Source organism: Microcaecilia unicolor, chromosome 14 (genome assembly GCF_901765095.1).
Source record: "Microcaecilia unicolor chromosome 14, aMicUni1.1, whole genome shotgun sequence".
Taxonomy (NCBI): domain Eukaryota; kingdom Metazoa; phylum Chordata; class Amphibia; order Gymnophiona; family Siphonopidae; genus Microcaecilia; species Microcaecilia unicolor.
Genome location: NC_044044.1, coordinates 8,038,513 through 8,065,701, shown reverse-complemented (window position 1 = coordinate 8,065,701; position 27,189 = coordinate 8,038,513). Strand labels below are relative to the sequence as shown.

The window sequence follows — 27,189 nt, the reverse complement described above, 5'->3', positions numbered from 1 at the left end:
CAATATTCAGTGCCAGCACTCGCATCGCTGAGTGGCTTAATTTATGACAGCTTTGGAGCTGACATAAATTAGATCACTGAGTGATGAGGGTAGCAGCCCTGTAGGGGTATTTTCCTGCTATCTCAGAGTAGCTGGTTGGAGGCCTCTTTAAGCCTGAACCATCTTTTGCTGAGCTACTATGGATTCTACAGCCTGTGCCCACCTAAGTACCTGTACAGCACTGACTAATTACACCTATATAACCTTGGGGACCATCCTAGTGTCACCCCTTATACCACCCCTGACCTGTTCACTTTTTTGGTGAGCAGAGATGATATTCAGTGGCACTACCCAGTTTAGTGCCTCTGAATATCAGCAGTTGGGCGGCTCAGAATGATTTAAGCAAGCTGGAGCCTATTTGGCCTGCTTAAATCGCTCTGAACATCAGGACCAGTGTCTTTATAATTTAGTTTTATTTTGAAGTTTTTTTTCCCAATTAAATGATCCCTTGTGTTCAGGTCAGGCCTCAGCAGAATAATGTAGCACTTAGGGAAAAATATACAGCCCAGTAGTCCAGCACTAGAAGCCAGAATGGCAAAAATCTCTACAGCCACCATGTATTTGCCTTTGGTACTCTGATATGCTGGGATAAAGGACACCCAGACACTGCAGAATAACAGCATACTGAAAGTGATATGCTGAGCCTCATTGAAACTGTCAGGTAACTTCCTAACTAGAAAAGCCACAATAAAACTCAGAAGAGCAAAAAAACCAATGTATCCAATCACACTATAAAATGCAGTGGTGGATCCTTCATTACACTGTAAAATTATCTTCCCTTTTTCAGACTGTATGTTATAGCCTGGGAATGGAGGAGAAATAAGCAGCCATGTAGTGCATAAAACAATTTCACCCAAGGAACAGAGAAAGACTAGGTAGGTGGAGACTCTTGTCCCAACCCACTTGTTTAATTTGCTGCTTGGCTTAGTGGCTTTGAAGGCAAACAGAACCGTGATAGTTTTTGCCAGCACAGAAGAAACTGCAATTGTAAAAATAATCCCAAAAGACACTTGTCGGAGCAGACAGGTCACTCTTCCAGCAGGGCCAATAAATAACATGGAGCAGAGGAAGGACAGAATGAGGGAGATGAGGAGGATGTAACTGAGATTCCGGTTATTGGCCCTCACAATAGGAGTGTCTTGGTTTTTAATAAAGATTCCAAAAATCATAGCTGTGATGATGGAGAAGAGAATAGCAATGGAAGCCAAAACTGTTCCCAAAGGATCATCATAGGACAGGAATTCTACAACTCTGGGGAGACACTGATCCTTCTTCTCACTCGGCCATTGATCTTCAGGGCACTTCACACAGTTCTCTGCATCTATGGGAGAAAGTACATTTTAAGTTTTAATGTCTAAATATTTCCATGCGATCCATTCAGACATTTTAAGAAAAGGGCAAAGATGTACAACAATATTGCTGTGTGAAAATTTGTTACTCTTTGCTACTTCTCTTTGCTCTGCTTATTTGCTACTTCTTCACTCTTGTTTTCTTGTCCATCTATACATTTGGTTCTATTTTTTTTGTTTTAATTCTTTACATCTGTACATCAGCCTTTTTGTTTAATCATGCTTTTAGTGCTTCTGTAGAGTTTTGCTTTATATCACTAATTCGTTTTGCTGGTAAATTTATCTTACAGGATGCTGGAGGAGTAGGCTTTCTTCCTTCTATTTGCTCCTCTCTGCTGTAGAAATTTTCACAAGTTCAGACTTGTGAAAATTTCTACAGCAGAGAGGAGCAGACAGACTTGTGTTTTATCTATGGTCACAGACCTGAAGGTCCAACTCCTCCACATGTTACATCATCTGGAAAGGACCATGGGAACATGTCTGGCAAAAGGTCTACTCAAATGGCTCACCTAAGGGTAAGAACTTCTTGTATCTGCTTCCTTTTGATTATATAACTAGTTTGGCATTTAATAATATTCAAAAGCATACTAACTGCCAGGTTTGAATACTGACCCAACAGAGCTTATTTCTCGCTTTCCAAATGTATTACCTGGCAGACTTTGCATCTGTTTAATGTTAAATAGGAAATATAAATGACATTTTCCATGTCATTTCTAACCTGAAAAAATAGGACCTCCCCCCATAAAAAAGTTCATTTTTTTTCTTGTAGTGTTACTAGTTGCCAGGCATGAGCCAGCCTCAAACTAGTGACCACTTAGTTGGAAGCACTGTCTTCCAGAAGTTTTCCTGATCTTTTAGCCTCGGCTATGTCTTGCATTTATGGAAATCGTATTTCCTCTTTCCTAATTGCCACATAGGACAGGCTTGGGTATTTTGTTGGACACTGCTCTGCTTGTTTGCTACTTCTTCACTCTTGTTTTCTTGTCCATCTATACATTTGGTTCTATTTTTTGCCTTACTTCCTAATACCTCAGGATTCTAGCTTCTTGTTACCTTGAGCAATCCTAGATTTTGTCTTGGTGTTGTCTAGTTTACAAGCCTGAGAACCCTCTGTATATTAGCTGCCCACACCCTGAATATGGACTCTCTGAATGAACCAGCTAAACAGTGGCGTTCCTAGGGGGGCTGACACCCAGGGCGGATCACCAATGCGCCCCGCCCCCCGGGTGCAGCGCCCCCTCCAGTGCAGCGTGACCCCCCCCATGAAAGGATACCCCCACCCTGGCGAAAGAACCCCCCGGATGCACGCCGCTGGGGGGGGCGGTGCCACGCGCCGGTTAGCTTTGTTCGTTTTCATGCTCCCTCTGCCCCGGAACAGGTTACTTCCTGGGAGTTTTTAATTCAGTAATAAAGACTGTATTCTTTTATAAGGTCTGCATTTCATTTCATTCTCCATGCTGGTTTTATATGTACACCCTATATCATTGGAGGTTTGTAGTTCCTGATTCTACCCATTGAGATCAGTGTTGCAGTACCCATAATGCACTGTAATGTGGTTGTCAGACATCTAGGATTGATCTACAGTTTTTCTCCTTGAACTGCTCAAGACAGTACAAAGACTTTCATTTTGCCATGTTCCTAGCACTGTATGACCTGGGGAAAGTATTCTGGAACCCTTGTTAAAAAAAATATATCCCTGTTGAATTCTTGGAACTACAATCCTGAATTGTGTGAAATTCACCATTACTATTATACTATCAGGGACTTTTACCAAGCTTACTCCATATCTTGGTTGCCCACTTCAGAACTTCTATGAAAATATCTCAAAGAAAATAAAGACTGCTATTAACTCCTTTGCATGGAAACGTCTTATAACTTTTCAAGAACTTTCTCAGCTTTTCTCTGAAATTGATGGCACTCCAAAGCTGCCAAATTGTCCTGCTCCAAGAGGGAAATTTTTGACCAGTTTTGGCTGTTTGACAAGCCTATCATGTTGCATTATGGGAACTGCAGCGTGTATTTCAATGGGTAGAATCAGGAATTATAAATCCCATACATCTTTGAGGTGCAAGTTATTTGCCAGCTTCTCAAGGGAAAAAAAAACTCATGCTAGGTTACTTCCTTCTTGAATGAGAACAGCCCAATTCTGTACAACCTAAAAGACATTGTAACTGCCATGAGCCCCAGGTTTGGGGTGCCCTCACCAGCTCCAAAGATTCAAAATATTTTACTTTAAGTTGTGTTTCAAAGCCAATTCCCTCTAAGACTCCTGGTATTCCAGTCCATATTGTACCAACCATTGTTTCAGTGTATCCTGCTTTCAAAACTCCAGCTCCTAGTATTTCTATCCAGAGGCTACAGCTATCATTGCTTCAGTACAATAGGGCTTTGAGTGAATGTAATTGTTTCTGCTCTGACACTACACAAATAGAATCCCTGTTAGGAACTATGTAGGGGGTGACACATTGCCTGATGCTTGTGCCAGGGGGGTCAGTGGGATTTGAGATGGGGGGGATGATGCTCTTAGGTGGGAATGGGTTGACATCTGGATTTTGGGGTTTTATCAGAGAGTTTTTCTCAAAACGTAAAGGGTTGCATATGTGTTTGTTTATCAGATGTTGCTTAGATGGCATCTCTGGCTGTATTAACTAAGGCAAGTGCTGGGCTGGCTTATTTGGTCTGAGTCATGCATATAGCAATCCAGTTTAGGATGGGTTGGAGAGAGCTTTGATGGAAACTCCAGTAATTTGGAAAATGGTAACGGAATTCAAACATGCGTGGGATAAACATAAAGGAATCCTTTTCAGAAGGAAAGGATCCTCAGGAGCTTAACCGAGATTGGATAGCAGAGCCGGTAGAGGGAGGCGGGGCTGGAGGTTGGGAGGCGGGGATAGAGTGGGGCAGACTTATACGGTCTGTGCCAGAGCCAGTGGTGGGAGGCGGGGCTGGTGGTTGGGAGGCGGGGATAGTGCGGGGCAGACTTATATGGTCTGTGCCAGAGCCAGTGGTGGGAGGCGGGACTGGAGGTTGGGAGGCAGGGATAGCGCTGGGCAGACTTATATGGTCTGTGCCAGAGCCGGTGGTGGGAGGCGGGGATAGTGCTGGGCAGACTTATACAGTCTATGCCAGAGCCGGTGGTTGGGAGGCGGGGCTGGTGGTTGGGAAGCGGGGCTAGTGCTGGGCAGACTTATACGGTCTATGCCCTGAAGAGCACAGGTACAAATCAAAGTAGGGTATACACAAACGTAGCACACATGAGTTGTCTTGTTGGGCAGACTGGATGGACCGTGCAGGTCTTTTTCTGCCATCATCTACTATGTTACTATCCTGCTTATAATCGAACGAGAAAAACGCCCAAGTTCCGACCTAAATCGGGAGATGGACGTTTATCTCACAAAAACGAATAAAGCGGTATAATCGAAAGCCGATTTTTGGATGTTTTCAACTGCACTCCGTCGCGGATGCGGACAAAGTTGATGGGGGCGTGTCAGAGGTGTGGCGAAGGCGGAACTGGGGCGTGGTTATCTGCCGAACAAAGAGGGGCGCATTTCACCGATAATGGGAAAAAAGTATGCGTTTTTAGCTAGAATTTAGGACACTTTTCCTGGACCCTGTTTTTTCACGAATAAGGCCCCAAAAAGTGCCCTAAATGACCAGATGACCACTGGAGGGAATCGGGGATGACCTCCCCTGACTCCCCCAGTAGTCACTAACCCCCTCCCACCACAAAAAAAATGATGTTTCACAACTTTTTATTTTCACCCTCAAATGTCATACCCAGCTCCCTGGCAGCAGTATGCAGGTCACTGGAGGAGTTGTTAGGGGGTGTAGTGGACTTCAGGCAGGTGGACCCAGGCCCATCCCCCCTACCTGTTACAATTGTGCTGCATAATGCTTATTAGTCGTCCAACCCCCCCAAACCCACTGTACCCACATGTAGGTGCCCCCCTTCACCCCTTAGGGCTATAGTAATGGTGTGGGCAGTGGGTTTTGAGGGGGATTTGGGGGGCTCAACACACAAGGGAAGGGTGCTATGCACCTGGGAGCTCTTTTACCTGTTTTTTTGGTTTTGTAAAAGTGCCCCCTAGGGTGCCCGGTTGATGTCCTGGCATGTGAGGGGGACCAGTGCACTACGAATCCTGGCCCCTCCCACGAATAAATGTCTTGGATTTATTCGTTTTTGAGCTGGGCGCTTTCATTTTCCATTATCGCTGAAAAACAAAAACGCCCAGCTCACACATTGTTGAATAAAACATGGGCGTCTATTTTTTCCCAAAATACGGTTTGGTCCGCCCCTTCACGGACCCGTTCTCGGAGATAAACGCCCACGGAGATAGGCGTTTTCATTCAATTATGCCCCTCTATGTTACTATGTTACTATGTAATTTGGAATGTGAGGGTAGTGCCAGGCAGACTTTTACGGTCTATGTTCTGCAAATGACAAGGCAGATTCGGGAAGGCTGGATTGGGCTTTGAATACAACTCTAGTTGATATCCATAAATATATATTTCATATTAGATTAATTTTGGATACTTGTTTACTCATTGTTGTTGTCTTGTTTTGATTGTAACCTTGCCTTGATCAACTGCTCTAAAGGTTTACTTAATTACAGAACACTGCAGTTAGGCTTATCTATGATTTAAGTAGATCTGACTCAATGTGTAGGTATTATTCCCTGTTACATTGGTTGCCGACTAAGGCACAGATTGATTTTAAATTGTTATTGTTTTTAAAAACTTGACTGGTGAGGTTTCTGCCTGTATGGTGCAATTTTTAACATTATTCCATGGTGCCAAGTTGAGATACAAGACAAAAAGAACCATTTTTCCAGAAGTACTACTACTACTACTATTTAGCATTTCTATAGCGCTAAAAAAGGCATACGCAGCGCTGCACAAACATAGAAGAAAGACAGTCCCTGCTCAAAGAGCTTACAATCTAATAGACAAAAATAAATAAAGTAAGCAAATCAAATCAATTGATGTGAACGGGAAGGAAGAGAGGAGGGTAGGTGGAGGCGAGTGGTTACAAGTGGTTACGAGTCAAAAGCAATGTTAAAGAGGTGGGCTTTCAGTCTAGATTTAAAGGTGGCTAAGGATGGGGCAAGACGTAGGGGCTCAGGAAGTTTATTCCAGGCGTAGGGTGCAGCGAGACAGAAGGCGCGAAGTCTGGAGTTGGCAGTAGTGGAGAAGGGAACAGATAAGAAGGATTTATCCATGGAATGGAGTGCACGGGAAGGGGTGTAGGGAAGGACGAGTAAAATGGAAGTAACTAAGGGGTCTTTTTACTAAGGCGCATAGGTGCCTACGCGCATCCAACATGTATCAATTTCGAACTACCTCCCTGCTGCCGCGAGCCCTGGGTGGTAATTCCATTTTACGCTTGTCCAATATGTGTGACCGAAAATATCTTGTATTTTCTACCATGTGGCGCTAACCAGGCTGTGATTGGCAGTGCACACGCACTGACGATTACCGCCCGGTTAACGCTTGAGACCTTACCGCTAAGTCAATGAGTGGCGGTAAGGTCTCAGGCCCCCAAATGGATGAGCATCAATTTTTATTTTGCCGCACATCCATTTTCAGCCCCCAAAAGTCCTTTTTTGCAGAGGCGCTGAACAATGGACCTGCGTGCTTCCAATACACATGCCTACAACGGCACAGGCCATTTTTTGGTGCACCTCAGTAAATGGACCCCTATGTTTAAGTTAAGTAAATATTATTCTGCATTTTTACAGTATCATTTGACATCAATATGGAATGGGCTACCACTGTCACTTAGGGCTTGCAGACATCATTTGAGTTTTTGAAAATGTTTGAAAGCGTTGTTTTTTTTTGTTAAATGTGGTCTTTCAAACTCTTGATTTTAAATAGTTTAAATTCTTATGTAGTCGGATATTGGTGTATTAGATTTTGTGGCTTTTGTAATCTCAACGCAATGTAATGCCTAAACATTGGTTCAGTTCTCTTTTTCTGTAATCCGCCCTGAACTGTACAGATTGTGGCAGAATAGAAAGCTTGATTTAACGTAAAATAACATAACATAACATAACATAACATAACATAACATAACATAACATAACATAACATGAAAGCATGAAACCTTATTTGTTGGATGCAGGTGAGAGAACAGAGAAATTCCTGGCCTCTATAACAAGCTACAATTTGGTAATTTCTTTTCTTTTTTAAATTTTTAAGTATTGCTCATTACCTACTAAAACTGCAATTGAGTGGAGTGGAGGAGTGGCCTAGTGGTTAGGGTGGTGGACTTTGGTCCTGGGGAACTGAGGAGCTGAGTTCAATTCCCACTTCAGGCACAGGCAGCTCCTTGTGACTCTGGGCAAGTCACTTAACCCTCCATTGCCCCATGTAAGCCGCATTGAGCCTGCCATGAGTGGGAAAGCGCAGGGTACAAATGTAACAAAAATAAAATAGATACTATTGGAGATTCTACATGGAATGTTGCTATTCCACTAGCAACATTCCATGTAGAAGGCTGCGCAGGCTTCTGTTTCTGTGAGTCTGACGTCCTGCACGTACGTGCCACATTGGTGATCTGCAAGGGCTGACTTATACATGAGTGGAATAGCAACATTCCATGTAGAATCTCAAATAGTAGCAACAGTGGAGGAGTGGTCTAGTGGTTAGGGTGGTGGATTTGGTCCTGGGGAACTGAGGAACTGAGTTCGATTCCCACTTCAGGCACAGGCAGCTCCTTGTGACTCTGGGCAAGTCACTTAACCCTCCACTGCCCCATGTAAGCCGCATTGAGCCTGCCATGAGTGGGAAAACGCGGGGTACAAATGTAACAAAAAAAAAAAAAATTGAAGCATCTCCATCAAGTTTCATACTGATGGTGGCATCTTTAGAAGCAGATATCTGCATGCTACAACAACAATCCAAGTTAAGCTGCTGCTGTTATATTTGACTGACTGACCGTAGAACTGGGTTGACATTCCAGCTTATAATTGAAAAAGAAAAACGCCTATATTGCGACCCAAATCGGGAGATAGACGTTTATCTCACAAAAACGAATAAAGCCGAATTTGGACGTTTTCAACTGCACTCCGTTGCATATGCGGACAAAGTTGATGGGGGCGTGTCAAAGGCGTGGTGAAGGCGGAACTGGGGCGTGGTTATCGGGCGATCAGAGATGGGCGCCTTTCGCCGATAATGGAAGAAAAATATGCGTTTTTAGCGAGAATTTAGGGCACTTTTCCTGGACCCTGTTTTTCCACGAATAAAGCCCCAAAAAGTGCCCTAAATGACCAGATTACCCCCAGAGGGAATCGGGGATGACCTCCCCTGACTCCCCCAGTGGTCACTAACCCCCTCCCACCACAAAATATGCCATTTCACAACTGTTTATTTTCACCCTCAAATGTCATACCCACCTCCCTGGCAGCAGTATGCAGGTCACTGGAGCAGTTATTAGGGGGTGCAGTGGACTTCAGGCAGGTGGACCCAGGCCCATCCCCCCCCCTACCTGTTACAATTGTGCTGCTTAATGCTTAGTCGTCCAACCCCCCCCAAACCCACTGTACCCACATGTAGGTGCCCCCCCTTCACCCCTTAGGGCTATAGTAATGGTGTAGACTTGTGGGCAGTGGGTTTTGAGGGGGATTTGGGGGGCTCAACACACAAGGGAAGGGTGCTATGCAACTGGGAGCTCTTTTACCTTTTTTTTTTTTTTTTTGTAAAAGTGCCCCCTAGGGTGCCCGGTTGGTGTCCTGGCATGTGAGGGGGACCAGTGCACTATGACTCCTGGCCCCTCCCACGAACAAATGCCTTGGATTTATTCGTTTTTGAGCTGGGCGCTTTCATTTTCCATTATCACTGAAAAACAAAAACGCCCAGCTCACAAATTGTCGAATAAAACATGGACGTCTATTTTTTTTCGAAAATACGGTTCGGTCCGCCCCTTCACGGACCCGTTCTCGGAGATAAACGCCCATGGAGATAGACGTTTTTGTTCAATTATGCCCCTCATTATGCACTAGATGTAATCTACTGGGAAATCAGTAAAGGCTTTGACACAGTTCCTCATAAAAAGTTCATGAATGTAGACTGAAGATAGGACCCAAAGTAGAGAACTGAAATAGAAAGGGTGGTGGTAAATTGAACTCACTCGGAGGAAAAGGAATAGTCAAATGTTTGACAATTAATATCTAATGAAAAGCAAAACAAAGTGATGCGCTTGGGGAGTAGAAATTCAAGGGATCTGTATGTACTAGGTGGTGAGAAGCTGATATGCACAGACCAGGAAATTGACCTTGGAGTGATAGTTTCTGAGGATCTCAAGGCAATAATATAATGTGACAAGGTGGTGGCTATAGCCAAAGAGATGTTAGGCAAGAGGGAAGTATAAATAATAGAAGAAAAGAGTCATTGATAAGGCTGTAGGAGTGATATAATCACCACGAGTAAAAATTCTATTATGCACCTTGTAATGAACTGATCTCCTTATAAATGTATGTACCTTAAGAACATGTAAGTATAATAAAATCAATGAGTTTATTTATAAGATAATAATCGAGTTCCATAGGGCTACTACTACCCATCATTTCTATAATGCTACTAGACATATGTAGCACTGTACATACTATATACAGGTCCTTTCTCTGTCACTAGGGGGCTCACAATCTACGTTTTTTGTACCTGGGGCAATGGAGGATTAAGTGACTTGCCCAGGGTCACAAGGAGCTGCAGTGGGAATTTGAACCCAGGTTACCATGATCAAAGCCCACTATGCTAACCACTAGGCTATTCCTCCACCTTGTCAGTGTTTTATTACAATCATTGGGTGTTCTTGTGAAGGAAGCTAATTTAACTTTTTTTCAAATATGCAGATGATATTTTGATTGTGTGTCCTGTTCAATTAAACTGGTCTGAAACACTTACAGGTATGAAATGTTTTGTCATAATAGAAAATTGACTCACTGCTCATAAGCGTACACTGAATAAAGAAAAGACAACATTTCTCTGGTTGGGGTCTGTGGATCATCCTTTTAGTTGTTTGCAATTTAATATTGGGACAGACTGTTTTCATTTTGATAAGTCAACATGGGTAATTGGTGTAGAGTTAGATAAAATGCTTATTATGTGATCTCATATTAACTTAGTTGTTAAGAAGTCTTTTTTTCTTGTTAAAAAATTGCGGTATATTAAGAAATATTTCTCCACCTCTACCTATAGATTGAGGGTTCAATCCTTGTAGATGCAACTTTTTTGGAAGACATAAATGATTTGCAGAGTTTCCAGCAAGTGGGTAACTCAGTAGTTAATTTACTTATATCTAATGTATTAGTTACACAACGTTTGAGTTGGATCCATTTATAGTGTTGAGAATTTGTGAGGCCAAATTTTATACATAATTGGGAAAAGGGAAGCCAAATTTAGCCAAAAAAGGGAAGCTAAATTTAGCTCACCAACTAGTACCATGCAATCATGGGAACATGATCTAAACACCCAACTAAATGAAAAAGAATGGGAAAAATTCTGGTTCAAAACTACTCATACCACCAAACCAGTGTCCATTTCACAATCCATGTTCTACCTAGCACACAGGGCCTTATGGACTCCAGCTAAACTCGCCAAAATGAATACGACAAAAACCAAAAATAATATGAATAAATGCTGGACATGTGAAAGGGATGTTGGAAATCTCAAACATATTATTTATTCTTGTTCATTTGTTCAAGATTATAGGAACTCTGTATGGAACACAATATCATCTACCTTGAATATTCAAGATGTTTTAACATATAACATAGTCATATTTGGATCCCTAATGATACAATCACCACTAGACAAATATCAAGCACAATTATTAGACATAATGTTACATCAAGCCTTAAGAACCCTTTTCTTTTGTTGGAAAGACCTTACCAAAGTAACGTATTTAACTTGGTGGAATTCTGTGTGTATATTAGCTAAATATGAATATGCTGCGGCTGAAAAACATAACTCACTTGTTAAATACAATAAAATATGGACTTCTTTACTAGATCAACTACATAATAACCTGTCTTAGAGTTGAATTTATGTATGATCATGACTTATTATAGCAATAATTCTTGTATAATCTTAATCTGAACATGTATGCTGATGCTTTGTTATTGTTAATCTGTTATGCTGGTTATTTGCTTTTATTTTAGCCATTTGGTATTGACTACAAAACACAATAAAAATATTGGAACAAAAAAAAAAAGGGTTCAATCCTTAATTCTTTCTAGGATCGATTATTGTAATAGTGTTTTCTTAGACTGTACCAAAGCATCATTGCATAGTTTGCAGATAATATAAAATGCAGCGGCCAGGCTGATTTATTCTCTGGATCGATTTGATTCAGTTACATCATATTTGTTAGAAATGCATTGGTTGCCAGTGGAGCTGAGGATGCAGTTTGAACTTGGGATTCTTGCAAATTATCACTGTCAACTGCTGAACAGGATGTAAACTGGAACAGCAAACATAGTTTGAAATGTCTATATGCAAATGCCAGAAGCCTAAGAAATAAGATGGGAGAGTTAGAATATATTGCACTAAATGAAAAATTGATATAATAGGCATCTCTGAGACCTGATGGAAGGAAGATAATCAATGGGATACTTCATAGTGATAGGGTGGATCGAATTGGTGGAGAGATGTTAAGGTATGTTAAGGAGAGCCTTGAATCAAATAGATTGAACATTCTGCAAGACACAAAAAACATCTTGGAATTCTTATGGATTGAAATTCTACATGTAAAGATGAAAAGGATAGTGATAGGAGTGTACTACTGTCCACCTGGCCGAGATGAACAGAGATGTAGAACTGTTATCAGAAATTGAGGAGGATAAGCAAACTGGGGAATATAATAATAATGAATGATATCAATTGCCCCAATATTGACTGGGTAAATGTAGCATCAGGTCATGCTGGGAAGGTAAAATTCCTTGACGAAATCAAGGACTGCATAAGAAAATAAGAGTAGTCAATCGGGCCATTGCTTTATAGAGCTTAATGGAGCAGCTGGTACAGGAGCCAACAAGAGGAGGAAAAATTCTAGTGGAGCACATGATCAGGTGCAGGAGGTAATGGTGTTGAGACTGGTTGATAACAGTGATTAATTATATTATGATAATATTTGCTATTAGCTCTGGAGTAAGTACACATAGGAAATCCAATATGTTGGCATTTAACTTTCAAAAAGGAGACTATGATAAAATGAGAAGAAAGGTGAAAAAAAAAACTTCAAGTAGCAACTGCAAAAGTAAAAAAAATCAGGCATAGATCCTGGATCCAAGGATCTTTGGGGAGAAATTCAGACAGTATGTTTCTACACTTTTAAACTAGAAGGTGGGGGTGACAAAAGGAACCAAGGGAATTCGAAAAGTCGCCCCCAGAATAAACATGATGACAGAGGGAAAGATCATCTAACTATAGAAAACCACCTAAACTCACTACACACATGGAAAGCAATGAGCACAAATGCTCATAGTCTAGGTAAAAAGGTTCAAGACTTGCAAGCCCTGATGTTTGAAGAAAACTTGGATACTGTTATTATTACAGAGATGTGGTTCAATGATTCCCATGAATGGGATATGACTATACCGGCCTATAATCTTTTTAGGAAGGATATGGAGGGCTGAAGGGGTGGAGGAGTGGCACTGTATGTGAGAGACAATATCAGAGTGAATGAAATGTGGGGAACCTAGGGAAAGGAAGAAGCTTTATGGATTAACCTGGAAAGAGAAGATGGAACTTGTATCCACAGGGGGGTTATCTACAGACCTCTGGCACAAACAGAGAAGCTAGACAAGGATCTGATAGAAGTTATTCAAAAGATTGGTATGAAAGGGGAGGTGCTACTGTTGGGAGATTTCAAGTTGTCTGACGTGGGTTGGAACGTCCCGTCTGCGGAATCAGAAAAAAGTAGGGAGATTGTGGATGCATGTCATTGTGCCTTGCTCAGACAAATGGTGATAGAACCCACAAGGGATGGGTTGATGCTGGATCTAGTTCTCATGAATGGAGGAAGTGTTTCCAATATCCAGGTGGGTGCCCAACTATGTAATAGGGATCATCACCCAATATATTTGATATAAGGGCAAAGGCGGAATGTGGACGCACAAAACTCAAAGTACTGGATTTCAGACGTATTGATTTTGATAAAATAGGGGAATACCTGAAGAAGGAGCTGTTGGAGTGGGAAAGCGTAGGAGGAGTGGGAAAGCATAGAAGAAGTGGAAAATCAGTGGTCAAAGATAAAGGCTGATATAAATATGGCGAGTGATCTTTATGCAAGGAAATAAAAACAAGAGAAACAGGAAGCCTATAACAAGTAGCTTCACAAGTTAATAGATATATACAGAAATTCTCCATTCTTCATGAGTCACAGTTGGGTTTCCGCCCTGCCCACAGCACTGAAATGGTATTGATCACCCTAATTTCTAAATTCAAGCAAGAAATATCACTTGGAAATAAAATTCTTCTCTTACAATTTGATATGTCGGGAGCATTCGACATGGTCGACCATTCTATTCTTACCAGAATCTTGGACAAATTGGGGTTTGGAGGTAATGTCATAAATTGGATTGAAGGATTCATTGCATCAAGATCCTATCAAGTTAAGTCTTCCACAACTACATCATCTTTTTGGTCTTCAAAGTGCGGGGTTCCTCAGGGTTAACCTTTGTCCCCAATTCTGTTCAATATTATGATAATTCCTTTAGCCAAATCTCTTTTCAATTCTGGACTTAACCCTTTTATTTATGCTGATGATGTCACTATTTACATTTCCTTTAAATCTAACCTAAAAGAAATTTCAGACAAGATATCCACTGGTCTTAACATCCTTTCTTCATGGGCCAATGCTTTCAAAATGAAATTGAATAAAGACAAAACTCAAGGACTAATTTTGTCTTCCCAATACTCCACTTACCATCCAACTATTCTCACCACACCTGATGTTTCAATTCCATTATCCAACAATTTGAAAATCTTTGGTGTAATATTATACAAACACTTATCCCTTGAAGACCATGCAAGATCCATAACGAAGAAAATGTTTAATATGATGTGGATGTTAAAACGTATCAAACCTTTTCTTCCCTTGATCACCTTTCGTAATTTGGTACAATCCATGGTTCTAGCCCATGTTGATTACTGTAACAGCATCTTCATTGGATGTAAAGTCCAAATTATGAAGAAACTTCAGACTGCCCAGAACACTGCGGCTAGACTTATATTTGGAAAGTCTAGATTTGAGAGTGCAACACCCCTCCGCATGAATCTTCACTGGCTCCCTATTAATGAATGAATTAGTTTTAAGGCTATTACTTTGATCCATAAAATCATCCATGAAGAGTCACCAACATATATGGTCAATCTGTTTAGTCTTCCAATTAGAAATATGTCTACATCTTCATGGACCTACCTTAATCTACATCTTCCCAAATACAGAGGTATCAAGTATAAAACCTACTATTCATCTAACTTTTGCTATCTTGGAAGTCATCTCTGGAATGCTCTACCCAAACATATCCAATCAACAAGTGAATACCTTCCTTTCAGGAAATTATTGAAAACAAAAAATTATTTAAATAAATTTATTCAAATCAATAGTTCTCTACTTTAAACATTCACTCACTTAATAGTCAATTACCTTTGATGTCCCCTTCATCCTTTACCATCTGATTTCTTCCATATCATTTCCCTACTTTTCTTTTCCCTTTCTTCTTCCCTGTACCCTTTCCTACTCCCCTCCCTCCTTCCCTTCCCCTGTTTCTCTCCCCTCTTCTTCTCTGCCTCACTATCTCTCCACTCCTTATTACATACCTTAGTCTAATTATGTTTTATTTTATATAATACTTTAAGTCATTGTTAACTTCATGATTTTATTAACTTCATAATTTTGTGATTTTGTTAACTTCATGATTTTGTGATTTGTTACTATGTAAGCCACATAGAGCTTGTGATGAGTGGAAATTGTGCGGGATACAAATGTAATAAATAAATAAGTAGCTGAAAAAATAAGAGCAAAAGAGGCTTTGATCAAGAAATACAAAAGAACACAACGAGAGGATCATGGAAAAGATTATTGGATTAAACTCAAAGAAGCAAAGAGGGAAATACGGCTAGCGAAAGTGCGAGTAGAAGAAGAAATGGCTAAAAGTGTAAAAGGTGACAAGACCTTTTTCAGATATATTGGAGAAAGGAGAAAAGATAGGAATGGAATTGCAAGACTGAACGATAATAAGAATGGCTATGTGGAGGGAGGAGGATAAAGTGAATGTGCTAAATAATTACTTCTCTTCGGTGTTCATGGAGGAAAATCCTGGAGAAAGACTGAGGTTGGCTGCCGAGAGAATATCTGGGAATGGAGTGGATATTACACCATTTACAGAAGAAAGAGCTTATAAACAGCTGGCAAATCTGAATGTGGATAAAGCTATGGGGCTGGATGGGATACATCCCAGGATACTGAAGGAGCTCAGGGAGGTCCTGGTGGGACCTCTTAAAGATTTATATAATAGATCTGCAGAAGAATTTTAGATACCATAGCTCCACTCAGAACACGGACAAGAAAAAGACATGCCGTTATGCCATGGTTTAATGACGATCTTAGAAATCTCAAAACCATTTGCAGAAGACTCGAAAGGGCCTGGAAAAAACAAAAGGACAATCAAAATCTCAATGCATGAAAGCAATCTTAGAGAAAATACAAATATGCAATTAGACAATCTAAAAACTCTATTATAAATCCAAAATAGGTCCGGATTACAATGACTTGAAAAAACTCTACTTTTTCGTTAACAAATTAACAGATACTACTACGCTCACATCTACCAGTATAGACATCCCATCTGCTGCAAATCTGGCCAAGTTTTTTTTAAAGAAAAACTTATAAAGTTACAGAATTCATTACTGCAGAACAATTCATGCATTAGTGATTTTATCAGTGGCCTGGATCCTGGTCCAGGAGAGCACCCAACTGACTGAACATTTTCACTCTTCACACCTCTTACTGTTGATTCTGTTACGCAGGAGATCCGCAGATTTTCAAGTAAGTTTTGCAAATTGGATATTTGCCCAAACTACTTACTCAAATGCGCCCCTAATTGCTTCATTTCTGATCTGACATTACATTTAAACTTCATGCTTATTAATGGAATATTCCCTGTGAACTATCAAAACATCTTACTCACCCCAATTCCAAATGACGCCAAGAAAAAAAGCAATGATCTAACCAAATATCAGCCAATTGCATCTATTCCACTTTTTGTAAAATTAATGGAGTGCATGGTGAACAAACAACTCAACGAGTATCTGGACAAGTTCAATACTTTGCATGAATCACAGTCGGGATTCCGCCCGCTCCATAGCACTGAAACTGTGCTCGTCACACTCCTGACCAACTTCAAAAAGGAAATAGCTGTAGGAAAGAGCATTCTGCTTTTACAATTCGACATGTCGAGTGCTTTTGACATGGAACCATAACATCCTACTACAGCTCCTCGATTACTTTGGAGCCAGCGGAAATGTAATTACATGGTTGAAAGGCTTTTTAACTTCAAGAGCCTACCAAGTTAAATCCAACACGTTTATCACCTCCATGGAAAGCAGACTGTGGTGTGCCTCAGGGCTCACCTCTTTCCCCAACACTCTTCAACATAATATTCATTCCTCTGGCCAAAGCTCTTTCCAAACTTGGTCTCAACCCGCTTATAGGGGTTGTTCTCTTGTCAAATTTAAACATCAGATGGCTGAAAAACTTTTTGAATAGTCTCGTAACCTTCTAAAAAAACTTATTGAATGCAGTCTCGTACCTTTCTAAAAATACCTTTTGAACAGCTGAGTTGTTGAACAGTTCCAATCAACCATTATGCATAGTGTATGGAAAAGACGTTCAATGCAGATTATGTTAAACCCATGATATCATAATTCTCTCAAAATGCAATTAAAGTTATAAAAATAGCACTATTCTAATTCTGTGACAACTTCTTTATGGCTGATTTGTTAAAAGTGTATTTTTAGAAAGGTACGAGACTGCATTCAATAAGTTTTTTTAGAAGGTTACGAGACTCTATTGAAAAAGTTTTTCAGCCATCTGATGTTTAAATTTGACAAGAGAACAACTTGTTTATCTGCATGTAAATCATGGGACTGTGCTCAAATATTTAATTTCTTTAAATCTGTAAGGACCTATGGGTCCTATGACGTTGGCCATCCATCGCTTTGAGATCATTGATATAAACAGGCGCTGGTGCGTATGCCCTTGCTTTTGGCGGGCTTTTCTGCACCGACAGCATAGAAAAATAAGCCACCTTATGATTAAAATATAAAAATTACCAAACCTATTAAGATGCCTTCAAAGGCTTAGAATGCACTTCAGCACATATCAGGGGCACCAGGGAGAGGCTAGAATACTGGGACATCAGACTGAGGCATGGATAGTCTCTGGAAGGAGGCTAGCATGCTGGAACATCACAGTGAGTCTTGGATAATCTCTGGAAGGAGGCTTGGAAAAAAGGGGAAAGGTAGCAGAGGTATCATTGCAAGAGGAATGTAGTGCCAGGGAGATAGTCTGGAGAAGCTGTGGAGCCCAATCATTAGAAAGGAAAGGTGAGTCGGGACACGGGGGTATGGCCATGACATCCCTGGGTCAAAGGCCTCCTGGTGCTTGCTAGTATCTTCATCAAGAATTCCTTCTTGATGCTGTAGAAGCCCCATGATTGTTGTAGTCTCTGAAGGCAGGTCCTCCAAACGTGTCTTCTACCTGGGATATGCCTCTGAAAGAAATAAAAGGAGTCTACACACAGAAAACATTGTTGATGACGGGCATCAATTGATAACTCAATTCAGGATATTTGCTGCATGTGAACATGTGTACCTCTATTTATATACATTGATTTGATCAGTGTAGGTATCCCATATTTAAGAAATGATATGGTGTATTTTGTTTACCCAATGTGTTGGAGAATTCTCCTTCCGAGCAAGGGACACAGTCAAAACAGCAACCCATCTTCCCAGGTGGAAGAATTTTTCTGTATCCAGGAATACAACTCTCTGAGCACACAGAGCGGGGAGTCTGAGGAAAGGAAGAATGAGAGAAATATTGTTATATTCCATGTTCATTAGTTGACTCTTTGTGATTTTTGCTTCCAGATCTTATTGTCTACTAATTGTAAAATCATTATAATTTCCCCTTTATTAAAAGAAAAAAAAACATACCCAATCTACCACACAATCACAACAGTTGCTATGCAAAAGATACAATATATACTGTGGTGACATCTCTATAACTGGGTGCCACATACTAGGTGGCCCAATGGTGCATGCTGAGCACCAACTCTATAATGGCATCTGGGTGCCAAGATGCTAGTATAGAATACTAACCTAAGCCAACATTTTGTACCTAATATTAATACACCATCAATTACACCAGCCAGGGCTGCCGAGAGACTGGGCTGGGCCCGGGGCCCTGCCCCTACGAGGTCATCGTCGTTGTCACCGCCCCCCCTCCATCCACCACTGGGCCGTGCCCTCCTGAATTCAAATCATAGTATCTCACCTCAATCTCGCTCCGTGTGGAAGAAGCGCAGCAGCGACAGACTGCAGATCGCCTCCCTTTGGGCCTTTCCTCCCTGTGTCCCGCCCTCGTGCAAGTTACATCAGACAAGGGCGGGACACAGGGAGGGAAGGCCCAAAGGGAGGCGATCTGCAGACTGCTGCTGCTGCTGCGCTTCTTCCACATGGAGCGAGGTTGAGGTGAGGTGCTATGATTTGAACTCGCCCAGCCCGGTGGTGGATGGAGGGGGGAGGGTGGAGGGGACTGCAGTGCCGGGCCCCCCTTGAAGGCCTGGGCAATTTTGTCCCCCCTGCCCCCCCCCCTCAATTTTGTCCCCCCTGCCCTGATGCCAGCCATTCACCTGGTATAACGAATGGCATGCAAATAGAGCAGATGTTGTATATAACTTACTGTATTCTATAACATATGCACAAAGGAGCCCTTTTACAAAAGGTTGATAGGGGTAGTGCCGGCTTGGAGCATGGTGATTCCAACTCCTGCCATGTGCCAATTCTGAAAGCCCAGGCCAAATATATTCCGTGTATTAAAAAAGGAGGGAGAAAGACCAAACATGGTTAAAAAGTGAGATAAAGGAAGCTATTAGAGCTAAAAGAAAATCCTTCAGAAAATGGAAGAAGGAACTCATTGAAAATAATAAGCAGCATAAAGAATGTCAAGTCAAATGCAAAGCGCTGATAAGGAAGGCAAAGAGGGACTTTCAAAATAAAGATTGTGTTGGAGGCAAAAACACATAGTAAAAAGTTTTGTAGGTATAGTAAATGCAAGAAGACGGCAAAAGAATTGTTTGGACCGCTAGATGACCGCTTAGGGGATTAAAAAAAAGGTCTGGATGACTTCCTAAAGGAAAAGTCCATAGACCATTATTAAATTGACTTGGGGAAAATCCGCTGCTATTTCTGGGATAAGCAGTGTAAAATGTTTTGAACTTTTCTGGGATCTTGCCAGGTATTTGTGACCTGGATTGGCCACTGTTGGAAACAGGATGCTGGGCTTGATGGACCCCTGGTCTGTCCCAGTGTGGCAATACTTATGTACTTATGGTACTAGAAAATATTTTTTTCTAGTTCCGGGGACATGTCTAACGGTAATAAGGCAGTGCACGGTTGCTGCTGAGGTACTGCCGGAGCCCCCACCGCCTCCTAAATAGAATAAAATGACAGAATCGGTGCTCAGCATGCACCATTGGTTTACCTAAATAGGAAGTGGTAAGGTATCCCCTAGGAAATGACCATGCAGCAAGTGTTTAACTTACTGCACAACCATTTCTTTCCTTAAGAGAAAACAAAAAACCCTTTTATTGGCAAAGGTAAAAGGGGGTCTCAGCATGGAATGCACTGGGAGAGGCTAGAATATCGTGACATCAGACTGAGGCTTGGATAGTCTCTAGAAGGAGACTAGAATGCTGGAACATCAGAGTGAGGCTTGGATAGTCTATGGAAGGAGGCTTGGAAAACAGGGACATAGGCAACAGGGGTATCAATGCAAGAGGGAAGCAGTGCCATGGATATGGTCTGGAGAAGCCATGGAAGCTGAGCCCCAGAAAGAAAGATGAGTGGAGAGGCAGGGGCACTTTCATTGCTGTGACACACATATAAATGCTCCCAGGTACACCTCTCAACATTGCTCCCTTATTTTGTCTATTGAGCCCTCCAAAATCCACTGCCTCCAACTGTACAACCCTACAGTAGCCTTTTTGGGTGAAGGGAGCCATAGGAGCCAACTTTTCAAAATGATTGGGGGTGCTGAATGAACGCAACCAAATATTCTCTTTCTCCCTCCACTTGCCACCACCAAAAATAGTCTTAGACTACATTCACCTTTTGTTTTGTTTTTTTAAAAGATATTTTATTGCAACATTCAGATAAAACAATTAACATCGGAGCAATACCAAATTGAAAATGAATGGTGTGCAAAATTAGTCTACTGTCTTAAGTAGTTGCATGGTACAAGTGTAAACATTTGTGCCACAGCATTTCTTATCATCAGCTGTGGCAGACAGTGAGACTGCCAGCTGTGATGATAGGTCCTAAGTTCAAAACAGGTCATTTCCCTCATATTGACTAACCATAGCTGCAGATAGTGGTGGTGGTGGTGAATCTTCTGCCACCCAATAGAACAGAATCAATTTCTTGATGAGCAAAAGAGCATTATTAAGGAAGTGGCACGCCGAGGCCAAGAGGCCCTGCTCCACCAAGTGTTCCAGTAGAACATCAAACATCTATTGTAAAACTAAACCAGCCAGAATAGTACAGATCGTCGATCCTGCATAGTCATAGTAACATAGTAACATAGTAGATGACTGCAGAAAAAGACCTGCACGGTCCATCCAGTCTGCCCAAGAAGATAAATTCATATGTGCTACTTTTTTTTATTTGTACTGTCCTCTTCAGTGCACAGACCGTATAAGTCTGGCCAGCCCTATCCCCGCCTCCCAACCACCAACCCCGCCTCCCAACCACCAGCTCTGGCACAGACCGTATAAGTCTGTCCAGCACAATGCCAACAGAAAACCATGTTTTCACAGACACAGATACACCCTAATCCACTATAGAATAAGTAACCACAAACTGGTTTTAATCATTGTGAACACTGAGACCTGCTAGTGAGCATTAGCAGTATAGCAAATTTTAAATAAAATATAAACAATAGAAATATTTAGACAAAATTAAACTGAACCCCCAAGAAGCCAGAGTCTGAATACAATGCAACACCACAAAAACAGTGATAGTGATGTATGTCCCCTACTACTGTGCAAAATATAAAGATAGCAGATGTAAATGTGAAAAAACTAGCAAATACCAACCCCCAGTTTACAAATTAACAAATAGAAACCAAACAAATAAGGAAAACAAGACAATACCATTTTATTGGACTAATACATTTAGCTTTCAGAGGCCAAAACCTCCTTCCTCGGGTCAATACAGTATACTGCTATTACAGTATGCTGTCCAGACCTGAGGAAGGGGGTTTTGGTCTCTGAACATTAGTCAAAATGTATTAAAATTAGTCCAATAAAAATGACCTTATTTCCATTTCCTATTTATAAGCACGTATTAACACAGCTACAATAGTACTTTAACCTAAAAATAAAAAAAATATTTTATCTACCTTTGCTGTCACTGGTTTCTGCTTTCCTCATCTTCTATTCACTCTCTGCCTTCTATCCACCATCTGCCCCTTCCATCCAGTGTCTGCCTTCTCTCTCTCCCTGCTCCTGCAATCCAGTGTCTGCCCTCTCTCTTTCTGCCCCCTCCACCCAGTGTCTGCACCTCTTTCCCTTCCATCCAGTGTCTGCCCCTTCCAACCACTATCTGCCGCCTCTTTCCCTTCCATCCAGTGTCTGCTCTCTCTGCCCATTCCATCCACCGTATGCCCCTGTCTGTCCTCTCTCTCCCCCTTCCAACCACTGTATGCCCTCTCTTGCTTCCATCCTGGATCTGCCCTCTTTGTCTCTGCCCTTCCATCCTCTGCCATTTCTCTCCCTTCCATCCAGGGTCTGCCCTTTCTCTCTCTGCCCCAATCCATCCACTATCTGCCCTTTCTCTCTCTGCCCCAATCCATCCACTATTTGCCCTTTCTCTCTCTGATCCATCCATGGTCTGCCATCCCGCCTTCTCCCTTCCATCCAGGATCTGTCCTCCATCCACTACCTGCCCTTTCTCTCTCTGATCCATCCATGGTCTGCCATCCCGCCCTCTCCCTTCCATCCAGGATCTGTCCTGTCTCTGCCCCTTCCATCCACCATCTGCCCTTCCTCTCCCTTCCATCCAGGATGTGCCCTTTGTATCTCTGCCCCTTCCATCTACCATGTGCCCTTTCTCTCCCATCCATCCAGGGTTTGCTCTCCCTCTTCTTCCTTCCATCCAGGATATGTCCTCTCTCTCTTCCCCTTCCATTCGTTGACCATCTGTCCTTTCTTTCCCTTCCATCCAGGGTCTTCCCTCTCTACCTCTCTTTCTCTGCTCCTGGGCCCCCTTCCATCCACCATCTGCCCTCCCTCTCTCTGCCCTGTCTTCAATCCACTGTCTGCCCTCTCTATCCTTTCCAGATCCATTCGCCCCCCCCTCCCCAAATGCTGCTGCTGCTGCTTCTACTCCCGCTTCAAAATATCAGAAGAAAAAAACAATAACCAAATCGCGGGGCGTTACCTACTCATGGCTGCCGACTCTGCTCCAGAACTGGAAGTGACATCAAAGGGGCGGGATCGGCAGCCACGGGTAGTTTAGAGACCATGCAATCTTCCAGCGCTTGCTTACTGCTGTCCGCTGCTGGATGAGAAGCAGTAGCGGTGGTGGTGACAGCTTGACTGGGCTGGAGGCTGCTGGAGGAAGACGTGGGACCGTCCGGCCAGAGAGGCAATAGCGTCTCTGGAAGCTCCTCTGGCTCTGACTGTTGCAGGCAGCATGATCATCATCCCGCCTATGCGGGACAGGAAACTGTCTGTAACAGAGCGAGCCAGTCAGAGGGAAAGCTTCCGACCATCGAGGAAGGCAGTGCGCTGTGCTTACTGGCTGCTGCACTGACACGGAGAGTCACTGACAGCATCGGCGGTCCCGGTTCGGAACTTGATTGAAGGAGCGGACGGACGTCGGACAGCATAGCGACAGTCAGACAACGGTGCAGGGCAGGGAGTCGGGAGTCTCGGCTCGGGACGGTGCAGGGAGCAGGACCGAAGGGGCTTTATGCCCACGTGCCACTGCCAAATTATTGGGGGTGCTTGAGCACCCACAGCACCCACGGAGTCGGCGCCTATGAAGGGAGCACCTATATGTGGGTACAGTGGGTTTCCAGTGAGTTTTGGAGGGCTCACAGTTTCAACCACAAGTGTGACAGATAGGGGAAGGTAGGGGCCTGAGTTATTCTCTCTGCAATTCACTGCCCCCACTACTCCACTGCTCTAGGAAACTTCATGCTGCTCTAATGGACCTGGCTCCAACGTCTGAGGCTGTCATAGAGATTGGTGAGTACTATTTTTATTCACATTTTTAGGGGCAAATGGAGGGGGTCAGTGACCACTGGGGGAGCAAGGGGGTCATCCCTTATTCTCTCCAGTGGTCATCTGGTCATTTTGTGCCTTATTCGTTCTAAAACCAGGCGTAGACCAAACTGTTTAGATTTACACCCTGGACTTTTTTTGTTTTTTCATTATGATGAAAAAAGCCCAAGTGTTAGGCATGCCCTAATCCTGCCTTTGAAATATCGCTGACATATTCCCTTTTGATTTGGATGCTTTGGAGATGAATTGCATAGATAAACAATGGAAATCCACTTTCAAAAATACTGTTTTGGATGTTTGTGTGAGGAAAAATATCAAAATTCTGCTTTATGATACTTTTAAAATATTTTTCTCTTTTGAAAATGATCCCCATGGTGTATTAAAAAAAAAAAAAAAGAAATCAATAGGTATTGCCATGCCTGATTAAAGTGCGGATTCCACAAGATGATACTTTTGTTGACAATGAGCTGCTGGCCCTCTGGAGCTGATTGATTGAAGCTTCCAACTTTGATGCTGCCTAAGGAGCCATCAGGTAGCAGGATCAAGTTTACAAGGTCAAAGTAAGCTGGCACATTCCCTTTGTCATCAAAGAAAACCTCATGTCCATCATGAATTTTGAAGTGAACTTCCTTGATGTATTGGTTGAGCTACAAATGGAAAGATATGGTAGAAAATTGTTATGTAAGGTTGAAACTTGACAATTGGTGTTAATACTCATTAGAATCAAACTTTTGCCAAATTAAGAAAATATCTACAGTACCTGTAGGTAACTCATACTGAGTTACAACAAAAAAGTAGGGGGATAGGGAGACACAACATTTTCATTTCGTATCATTTCTAGTGTCATTCATAGGAATATTCATTTTGTTTCATGTATTCTGGGCATTTGGGGGTCATTTTACTACTGTGCGCTGAAACATTTCCAGTGGTAGTGTAGGCACGAGTTTTTGGGTGTGCACAGATCCATTTTTCAGTGCACCTGTAAAAAATGCCTTTTTTAAATTTTTGCCGAAAATGGACGTGCGTCAAAATGAAAATTGCCATGTGTCCATTTTGGGTCTGAGACCTTACCACCAGCCATTGACCTAGCGGTAAAGTCTCATGTGGTAACCGGGCGGTAATGACCTACACACGTCAAATGCCACTTGGCGTGCGTCCATTACGTGCTTCCAAAAATAGTTTTTGGACACCCATATCGGATGCGTGCCAAAAATGAAATTACTGCAAGAACCATCGGTAGCCGGATGGTAACTCCATTTTGTTACATGTTGGGTGCACATAGACACTTACGCGGCTCAGTAAAAGGGCCCTTTTTTTAATACTATAGGAGCTATGTCATCAAGAGTGTGTGTACTTTTGTAAAAAGGGCACACATCTTTTTAAAGATTGCATACTTTTCTTGAGGAGCACACATTCTTCCTAAGGATGCACACTATTTACAAAGAGGATGCATTGTTTCAGAAACAGTATACATAGTGTACTTGTCCCCCTCAAATGCCAGGACACCAACTGGGCACCCTAGGGGGCACTTGTAACAATTAAAAAAAATTAAAATACCTCCCAAGTCCATAGCTTCCTTCCCTTGGGTGCTGCCTTCCCTTGGGTGCTGAGCCCCCCAAATCCCCCCAAACCCACTGCCTGCAACTCTACACCATTACCATAGCACTTATGGCTGAAGAGGGGCACCTAGATATGGGTACAGTGAGTTTTGGGGGTGGTTTGGAGCGCCCAAGGGAAGGGCGCTATGGACTTCAGAGGTAGTTAACTTTTTTTTAATTGTTACAAGTGCCCCCTAGGGTGCCCGGTTGGTGTCCTGGCATGTGAGGGGGACCAGTGCACTATGAATCCTGGCCCCTCCCACAACCCAATGCCTTGGATTTGTTCGTTTTTGAGCTGGACGCCTTCAGTTTCCATTATCGCTGAAAAACGAAACCGCCCAGCTCAAATCCGCACAAATCAGATGCATTTGGCTGGCACAAACAGTGTTATTGGAAAAAAGATGGATGCCCATTTTTTCCAAAAATACAATTTGTCCTGCCCCTTCACGTACCCGTTCTCGGAGAAAGACGCCCATGGAGATGGGCTTTCGCGTTCGATTATGCCCCTCTATGTAGGTGAAATTGGAGGCATAGGTGGATTTGTACTTAAGGCCACTACATTCTGGGTAGTGTAAATTTAGATAGGAACGTGAGAGATTGGATCTATTTCTGGGTGGTAGGTCAACCAATTCAAGCATATATTCTGGAACTTCTCCATAAATGATCCTGTGAATCATGGTGCAAATCTTGAAGGCAACTCGTTCTCTAATGGGAAGCCAATGTAGTTTTTAGTGAAGGGGCTTTGCAGATTCGAATTTAGATTTTCCGAAAATCAGTCTTGCCGCAGTGTTCTGAGCAGTCTGAAGTTTCTTGAGTAGATGTTCTTTGCAGCCTGCATAGATACCGTTACAATAATCCAACTGGCTTAATACCATTGATTGTATCAGATTACGGAAAACATCACGGGGAAAGTAAGGTTTTATTCGTTTGAGTCGCCACATAGAGTAAAACATTTTCTTAGTGGTATGATTTATTTGGGTTTCTAGGGTTATGTGCCGATCAATTGCGACCCCTAGAAGTTTTAAACTGTCCAACATGGATAGGGATAGATTGGGGGTATTTAAAGTATTAGGATTATATTTATTATGCTGAGACGATAAGATGAGGCACTGAGTCTTTTCAGTATTTAGTTTCAAGTGGAATGAGTTAGCCCATTCATCCATTGTACTCAGACCTAGCCCAATAAGATTGGTAATTTCATCCAGGTTCTGTCTAAATGGTATATATATTGTAACATCATCTGCGTATATAAATGGGTTTAAACCTAATTTGGATGGGGTATTGGCCAATGGGATTATCATTATGTTGAATAATGTAGGGGAAAGTGGCGAACTATAAGTATCATTACCAGTACCATAGTAACTTTCATTTGGTTTGTGGAAGGGAAATGCTTCAACTTGTTATATATCCAACTTCAAGTATAGGCGAAAGATCAAATTAATTCTATAACAATCTGGCATTTGATCATGTTATATCATGCATGCAAAGTTGCATTGATGCAAACTGCACGCATACTTCTTTTCCATTAGAGTAAACATACCCTCAAATACTGTTAAAAGTACAATTGTTAAGAAAAGTACATTTTATCCACTTTTTAGGAGAGACATTTTCAGAAAGCTAATTTACAGAAAT

The 27,189-nt window shown here is 42.1% G+C and overlaps 1 protein-coding gene across 1 annotated transcript in view; it reads right to left on the bottom strand.

Annotated features, from left to right (window-relative positions):
- Positions 1-377: 377 nt before the first annotated feature.
- LOC115458256 (vomeronasal type-2 receptor 26-like) overlaps positions 378-27,189 on the bottom strand; it is a 49,164-nt gene continuing 22,352 nt past the window's right edge. The window contains exons 4-6 of the mRNA XM_030188119.1: positions 24,379-24,606; positions 18,339-18,462; positions 378-1,360 (exon numbers count right to left, since the gene is read on the bottom strand). Coding sequence (XP_030043979.1) covers positions 378-1,360; positions 18,339-18,462; positions 24,379-24,606 — 1,335 coding nt within the window. The remainder of the gene's footprint in view (positions 1,361-18,338; positions 18,463-24,378; positions 24,607-27,189) is intronic.